The 9,077-nt window shown below is 34.7% G+C and overlaps 1 protein-coding gene across 1 annotated transcript in view; it reads right to left on the bottom strand.

The window, feature by feature from the left end:
- The window catches only part of Cfap47 (cilia and flagella associated protein 47), a 337,765-nt gene that overhangs the window by 100,146 nt on the left and 228,542 nt on the right, over window positions 1–9,077 (bottom strand). The window contains exons 50-51 of the mRNA XM_029561230.1: window positions 7,369–7,497; window positions 5,519–5,616 (exon numbers count right to left, since the gene is read on the bottom strand). Coding sequence (XP_029417090.1) covers window positions 5,519–5,616; window positions 7,369–7,497 — 227 coding nt within the window. The remainder of the gene's footprint in view (window positions 1–5,518; window positions 5,617–7,368; window positions 7,498–9,077) is intronic.

The following is a 9,077-nucleotide window of genomic DNA, read 5'->3' as shown; positions in this document are numbered from 1 at the left end:
AGACATATATTAGATAACAGAAAAAAAGAACAGACTATTCATTGCTAGTGGTCAATCTCCAGTTGACTTATTAAATTATTTCTCTCTTCCTTTCTTTTGTATTATTCCACATGGATTCTTTAATCTGCATCTTCTCACTCAAACACAATGTATCCTGGGTAAATCCTTTCAAGTAACAAAGGATTAGTCCTCTGTTTTTTATTCAAATGCATTTGGCCACAGGAGGTCTTGCTTTGTGAAAATGATGTTGAAACTGCTTTTACTCTAGCCATTTTTCATCCCTTTGTGCTTCATTCTGTTGACAGGAACTCACCAAAAGGAGAAGTAAACTCATCTTCCTTTCTTTGAAGAAGAAATTCCTATATTCTGTGTTATGGCTTGATACATACATTTGCTGCAAATGTGAGGTGGGCTAAAGCGTTCTCACTTCCTTTGATATGTCAGAAACATCATCTTTCCACTAAATGTCTGTGCTCCTCATTCATTTTATGAAGAATTCACTAGGCAGCAGAGGTACAAACAAATTACATTTCCCTGGTGCTCTTGCACACTGGAATCTAGTTCTCTCCATATTGTTAGGGTATCAATAAGCCCCATAAATTGAACTGGTCCAGACTATAAAAAAAAAAGTTTAGTCTATCTGTTGGAGGACCTACTTTTCCAGTCTTGCTAGTCAATCACCTGGTGATAGAACCACTCCCAGGAAGGCAGGGTCAAGTTAAGTTATGCTGAATAGATTGGCAGAATACTTGCTGTGTTAACAAGGTAACAAATATTTCTGCCTGGAGCTAGCTCAGATCCCCACAGAACTTCCAGACCAGACACAGTCATGTAGGTCTCTGTAAGTCTGTCTGCTTTCCTGAACTCTTCAGGAAAGCACAATATCTCCTTTTCTTCTTCATGCCTTTCTTACTAAACATGCTTTCTTTAAGGCTTTGGGCTGTCCCTAGCATCTTGTATTTCTTCACTTTTTCTCTAAAGCTTCCTTTTCCCAGCCATGTGACTGTGAGTGAGCCACGTTTCTGCCCTCCATGCAGGCTCTAAACCTGCATGGCTTCCATGGCTTTCTTTCCTTTTTCCCACTATTCACCTCCTCAAGGTAGCTGCCAAGATTACCAGCTCACCTGCCCTGAGGATTTTTCTTTAAGATTCTAATAAAATTGTAAAAGCTTCCGTTTGGGTCCATTCTTAAATTATTTTATGAATGAGACTAAGAACCCTCTAGGGGACCCTCTTTCTCTCCATTTCAATATGAGTAGAAATGAATTATCATCTATATACCAAAGCAGTTAAGAAACCACATAGAAATTTTTAAGTCTTAGATTGTTCACACGATGGAGGAATCCCAAAATGGAATGGTCTAATCTTCATGAATTACAAAAGGGATGGTGAGTACCCACTAACCAGGAACACATGTATCAGACTGTTAAGATTATTACATTTTTATTACATGAAAAACTATTGAAAGTTAGAATTTATTTTTAATAAGAAAAAATACTGTAATATATTCTACTGTACAGTGACACATGTATTACAGAAACATTTTTGTAACATGGAAGTTGAACGATCTTTGTTTCTAAGGGGTGTGATTTTATCTAAAAATTCAAAGTAGTAGAAAAGCTTCCTATACAATGTCTCATTACATTAATTTTGCTTGTTTTCTAGCTGCAAAAAATGCTAGTTACACGTACATGGGGGCCTTCTTCGAAGAGTAGGTTTTGTGATAGCAGAGATACAAAATAAATACTCATTGTACAAAAAAGGTACAATCTGTAAGAAGATACTGTTTGTTTATAAATGAACGCACTCATTTGCCAGACATCCCGGATAATCATAGACTTTCATTTCCTGCTGGGCTCTAAAAAAATTATGTTTTCACACACAAACTCTTAATTGAGACAATGACAATGCAATATGAAAAGGAAGAAATAATTTTGACCAAATCCTCTCTCAGAAGATAATCAAGAATTGATTATTTCTGAGGTATAAAAGACACAATAATACTAACTTGGGTAAAAAAATCATTGGGGAAATATTCTATTTTAATTTTATTCAATTTGAAACATTACATACTCAGTAAACAAATTGAACTTGAGGGCATTTTGAAAGTTCTATGTAATTCAGAGGAAATGATAACTATAATGTGTCTCCATAATTTCTCTAAATTGAAAAACCATTTACAGTAGTTTAAGACTTGGGGAAATCAGAGAGGCAGTTGCAAATTGGAAATGCTACTGCCATTTCTCTGCTGCTCCTCTCTGTACATCACCGTATCTTCAGATGCCATGTCTTTAGTCTAACCCTTTATCCAACAACCCACAAAAGCCAGGAAGCATGCACAATGCAAAGGTTACTTTAACTGCTTGTTCATGCCCATTTGGGGAACTGTGGATTCAGGAGGCATTAATGGACACCTGGGATTTATGATAAAGGAAGAATCCACTTGAAGAGCTTAAGAGACAATTCATTTGTATCTAAGTTATATCCTATAATTTTGAGGGGGAAATTATGAAATGTCAGAAAATGATGACAAATAGGCATACACACACACACATACACACACACACACCAAGGAAGTACTCTCCTGTTTTAACTGTTTAAGAAGTAAATCTTTGTCTCTCTCTGACTCAGTGTGAGTGTGTATTATTGAAATTTGTTGAAATGTTTACTGTGAATTAGCATGTAGAAATGCCATTTCAAATATAATTTGTCAAAAGTTGACAAAACACCCTGCCTGCATATACAATTCATGTGCTTTAAAGGGCCTGTATGGTAATGGGAACAAAATTTGCTGTTCTTTGTTTACCTGTTTGTAAAGAAAGAGGAACCTAAGACACAGGAGGTATTGGAAGGAACTAGAATTATTTATAGTTTCTTAGTAAAGTTCTAAATTATGGAAAATTAAACAGTAGCCTGGAAACATGCATATGTAAATTTATCAGTGAGCCCATGTTATCAGAAATGTGAACTATGATTTTCTCCAGGGAAAGACGTTCCCCCTCTGACAGTACAATTCCTGTGCATGGCCTATCTTCACTGCCAACAGAGAATTTCCTGGAAACATTCTAATCTTTGGAGACCATTACAAGTATGCAGGAATTCTTAAAATGGTGAATATGCATTTGCTTTCTGCCTTTCCTTTTCCATTTTACCTTTCTCTTACCCTTCCTTCCTCCTTCCCTCCCTTCCTTTGCTGATTTTTTTTTCTTTTTTTAGGAAAGCAAGTCTTTGGTTTCATATGTGAATACAATATCCATTCACTAGAGTTTCTGTCAGCTACATTTACAGAAGAATACATACATAGGAAGGGTTCATAATGACAAAGCATCAAAAAATGGTTTGCCATTTACCTCAACAAATTTTCTGCACTTGTATTCTGTTTTGGATAACTTTAATGCTGATTTAAACTAATGGTATACTCCTAATTTCAAGGCATTATAGATGAAGAGATGGGCAGTTTTCATTGACTAATCTTAATCTTCTTTCCTTTCCATTCCTGGAACACTTTTCAGTTGTAGATACAGAGATACTTCTAAGATATTTGTAAAGGAGGGGTTGGAGAGATGGCTCAGTAGTAAAGAGCACTGACTGGTCTTTCAAAGAACTGGGGTTCAAATCCCAGCACCCACATGGCAAGGAATAACTGTCTGTAACTCCAGTTCCAGAGGGTCCGATGCCCTCTCCTGACCTCCACAGGCATTGAACACTTAATTAAAACAGCAAATCTGCCTGTAATCACAAATGTGGCAATGCAGTAGTGATATTACCTATGAAAGGTTTATATATAAATGTTTAAAACACACTGAAACTATCTCATTAAAGTAGACAAGCAACAATTTCTTTTCAATTTCTGGAATTTTACATAGCTACATAAAGTACCCTGTACCCTGACATGGTGTTTTTCTCAATCTGTGTGAAATTTTTCATCATTCAAATTTGAAAGTCATAAAAATCTCTATTTCTGTTCATATTATCTCAAAAGAGTAACAAGTTTTGCAAGAAAATAAAATCACCTTATTAGCATTTTAATGAAGACACATAGGTGATTTCAGATTTTCATTGATGTTTGCTCTTTCTTTGTCTTTTATATCATCTCTCTATTCATGATAAACACAGACACAATAAGGAAGCCAATGGCATCTTTAGTGCTTATTTAAATTTTCTTCTCTTATTTCTTGATAAGGAAAGTAATTTTAATTCAGCAATCGTTTTCCATATCAAGAGGTTCTATAATTAAGAGTATGTTCTTTAAAAATGACATTTATGCCTTTAATCCCAGCACTCAAGGTGCAGAGGCAGGAGGATAGCTGTGAGACTGAGGCTAGCCAGGTCTACGTAACAAGTTCCAGGACAGCTGAGGCTACAGGCAGATCCTCTCTCAAAAGGATCAAAAATTTTTGAGATTCTATATTATATCACATACAAGGCCACAGACTCTGGATATTTTTCTTATGTGAAGTGATCCTACTATCATCACTTTAATATTTTTCTGCTTAGAAGCAAATGCTTTTGCAAGGTACAGTCACATCCATTTCAATGTTGTTATCTGTTTTCTATGCCTCATTGGAAATCTACCCAGAAACCACACAGGGAAATAATCAATTTATAGACAAATTATTAGAAATATTTACTTCCATTCTATTAATATGAGAGAAAATTCAAGAGTTAATGTCACTAATTCAATGAAGAAATCTATATGACTATTTAAATTGATAACATGTATTTGATGCTGATTGTGCTAAAAATGACTATATCTAGTTAAAATTGTATTAATAATGATTTCATTTAAACTATGATTTTTGATAACATTTGACTAATTCAAGAAAATCCTATTCTTTTTTACTGAGCTTTTAAAATTTCATACATTTCCCACTGATGTCCAGAACCCCCTCCCCCATCCATGCCTCTATGCACTCTGCCATACATGCTGAGTCCTATTCATTCAGGTGTTTGTATCCAAATGTCGTTCAGTGTAAAAGCATCTACTGGAGTCTAGTCAGACTGTCTAGTGGTCATATGTAAGTCATACTCTCCCTCACCCAGCAGCAAGGGCCCAAAGTGGAGATGAGAAATAGGTGGCAGGTCAGCACTAGGTCGAGAACTATTTGAGACTGAAAATTCTATTTTTAATCACTATTATTTCAAATCCATGCTAGTTGCTGAAAATATGGTTAAGGTGAATGGCTTACTGTGGACATCAGGAAGAACTCATACTGATGGAGTTTACAGAGCACAATTTAACTTTTAACACATATGTGAGGAACGAGGAGGTCGGGTAAAGTTCAGTTAACATAGCAGCTCTTGAAATATGCAGACAGAATGCTAAATAGGACAATCACTACATGCACCAGAAAACTGAAAGATATTTCCAAAAAGAATTTATAGTCCAAAAGTAATGCTGCTGTTGTTTTATCTCAATGTATTCATTTGATTTACATCTTTTAGGGATTGAAACTTAGTGTGAAATAACAGTTCTGTTTCCTAAATGGCAGTTTATGAACATTTACTTAAATCTTACCAGAGCAATACACTGCACTTCAACAGTGTCTACAGGAGGCCCAGGAGAGCTATGGATCTCAAGATGATACCAGATTTTCAAAGCTTTAACTTTTTCATCTGAAAAGCAAAACATAAAACTAATGCATCAAAAACAAATGAGCACTTCCTAACATAGTCTTAAGAATTCTTTACAAAGGTGAGATTCATGAATAGACAACACTTTAATCATTTCTTTCTTTCTTTTGTATGAGGTAGGGTATCCCATGCTGGCCTTGATCTCACAATGCATCAGAATCATTAATGCTAGGATTACAGGTGTGCACCAGTATTACTTCAAACTACCTTTTAAAATACTTTATTTATCTTATTATTTTACCTTATGTGTTTGGGGGGGATAATATAAGTATGTGTATCACATGGCATACAGGTCCATGGAGAGGCAGGAAGGGCTTCAGATCCCTTGGAATGGGAGTTGCAGGTAGTTGGGAGCTGCCTGATGTGGGTACTAAGAATCGAACATCGTTTTTCTGCAAGAGTGGCAACTGCTGTTAACCACTGAGCTATCTCTCCAGTCCCTCACAATCATTTCTAATAGACTTAACAGGAAAGCTGAGGAGCGCATCATCAGCTGCTTTCACCACAGTGGTGAGCAATAAGAGAAATTCCATCTCACATGGCCATGCAAATATTCTGCTATGTTTCCTGGTTTTATGCCTGCCCCAGTAGCTCGGTATTTTACTTTTCAGTCAAGCTTTCATTCTCTGAAGGAAAAATAATATTTTACTCTAACTTCTAAAACAGCCATATATTTATATAAATAAATTTGTAAGTAATGCACTACAATGCACAATTGCTTATTTCCATTAAAATAAGGATTTAGATTAAGGTGAGAAAGCTGAGGTTCAGGTTTCTTAGAAGTATGAAAAAAAAATCTACCTATTTAAGTCAAAGAAAGCCAGAAAGAGGGTCAAGGTAAGTAGTGAGGCAATGATGTTTATACTACAATTCCTGATGTCTAAAACCATGAAGTCAAAGTGGAATCCTGATCTATTAAAAAGTCTCTTCACAGGGAGGTTTTGTAATTATAAGAAATTAATTTTCCTTATGTCCAATTGTTTCCACCTGTATTATCTTCTCTTTTTGTTATTTTGTTTTCCAGTATCAGCACATTGTATGCATATCCACATTAATATTGTCATGTTTAAAATTTGTAAAGATTATTCCAGATTAATTTTTTTTATGTTTTATGTATATAAGTATATCGCTTGCATGTATGTAAGTGCACTGGTGTTGTGCAATGCCTGTGAATAAGAGAAGAGGGCTTCAGTCCCCTAGAACTAGCATTTCAGATGATTGTTAGTCTCCACATGGGTTCTGGGATCTGATCCAACGTCTTCTGGAATAGCAGTCATTGCTCTTAACCACGGAGCCATCTCTTCAGGCCCCAAAAGTTATGTTTTACAATATAGAAAGGATATAGAAAGAAAAATATCATTAGGACTGTTTGATATGAGAAAGTTTTCTGTCACCTATGTTGAAATAAGAAATGCATATTACAGTTTTAAAATGACATATCTGTCAGTATTTAGTCAGAAACTTGCTATGTTTCTTGTTAAATAACAGGAAAATATAGAACAACACAAATGCAAGCCCTTCATGATGACATATAATGTCTTGATTTTAACAGCAGCAGAATTCAGAAAGTAACATACAAAGCAGTAGTTATTAAATGATACAATTTTCTGACAGACATATATGACACAGTTGGGATACATATTATGCATTTGAAATGTCTATTTAATTTATAAGTGGAAGATGATCAGGAGTTCTGCAGTACCACAATGAAAATCTGTCCAATGATAAATTCACCTGAATATTCCTCAGAAATAATGGTAGATATATCTGATGATGTGTCTTGAGAGGAGGTATCTGTTTCCTGATCTTCTTTATCCTGAGGATCTTTCTCATTTTTACATTTAACAGAAAATGTAATTGCACCTATAAAACATACGTACAGGATATCAGATAAACCAGGGGAAGTTTGAAGTGAAGGTTATTCGGAAATATTACAGTTTCTATGTCAAACAAATTCTAAATGGCAATATGAGAGTTAGATGTGATACTCTAATTGAAGAATGTAATGGAAAAATTTTCACATCAATTCTAAATTAAATAGGTGCTTTCCAACAGACTTCCTGCAACTAGCAAGAAAAAAATGAAATAATCTATCTGCATTAGCTTTCAGTAATTTAGTAATCCTGGATGATTGTTTCAAATAATTTTTCATAAGATATGTGTAAAACTCCCATTACTGCCTCATTTAAAATATTTGTTTTATATAACTTCATAATATTCCAAGCATAACCTTTTCCATAACTGTCTAATAATTTTCATTTATTTTGTCATAAAAGTTTCAGTGTCAAAAGTTGTCATTGTCTAGAATTTTTGTTGCATTAAAACACACTCATTCAAAATTGATAACAATTTTGAAATAGAGGCTAATATATTTATTCAGAAACGGGCTTCCACCTTTCAATATCCTTTTAACAGAAACAAAGTTTGCATGTAAACCATGTGTTCTCTTAGCTATACGTCATAACCAAATAGTTTAGATTGGTGCCTACAAATACTATGTAATTGAATTCATACATAAACCATGTGTTCTTACCTATGTATTATAATCAAATAATTTAGATTGGTGCCTACAAATACTATGTAACTGAATTCACAGCGTAACACAAGAAGTATTTAGTACTATTCTATTACATATAAAGACAAACACAACTGAAATAAAACATTAAAGTTTTCTTAGATTTTAGTTGTCAATGAAAACTCTTTCCAAAAAATAGTTCATGAAGCTATTATGAATTATTGGAATGCGGACCACTTGAAGAGAGGTTTTGAAATGAGCCAGTCTTGTAATAAAATAAAATAAAATGATAATAGGTGTACACAAGCAATTAGTCAGTGGTACAAAGAAGGTACTCAGTCAATGATATTGCTATTCTTATCATTCCTTTTATGAAGGATGGTCCCCCAAAGCATGATAACATCGGACACAATTCTCTTGCTTTTAAATAAGTCAAGTAAACTCAAAATGAAACTAGGTTTCGTGTAAAGCCATCTTAAAATTTTATGATAATATAATTTAAAGCCTGTAACTGGTTTCACATTATTTAAATGCAAATGTGAAAGAATGGCTTCTGAAAGATTTTTAAAAGTAGTTTCTGATTCTTTCTAGAAGAAACACAAATCTCAACTATATCAGGAAGGGAATTACTTCTTGATATTTTATAAAGCAATACTTAAAATTATTTTTATAAAATACATCCCACCCACTGTGTCTTAACTCCCACAACTTCTTCCACCCTCCCAGCTCCTTCACCCCTATCTCTCCTCCTAGTTTGACATTGACTCATTTCTTCTCTTGGCATCCCATACCTCTGGACTAATCTCTTGGCCCAGATTCCCCACTGCTTCCTGATCCTTTGACCCAGACCAACCCAAATTCCTGAGTCTAGTCCTCTGAAGCCCTCAAAGCCTGTCCTCTCCCCCAACTCACCTTTGTACACCTGAGA

Source organism: Nannospalax galili, unplaced genomic scaffold (assembly GCF_000622305.1).
Source record: "Nannospalax galili isolate Female #2095 unplaced genomic scaffold, S.galili_v1.0 scaffold1733, whole genome shotgun sequence".
Taxonomy (NCBI): domain Eukaryota; kingdom Metazoa; phylum Chordata; class Mammalia; order Rodentia; family Spalacidae; genus Nannospalax; species Nannospalax galili.
The sequence above is the reverse complement of the archived record's forward strand: the minus strand, read 5'-3'. Positions and strand labels throughout refer to the sequence as shown.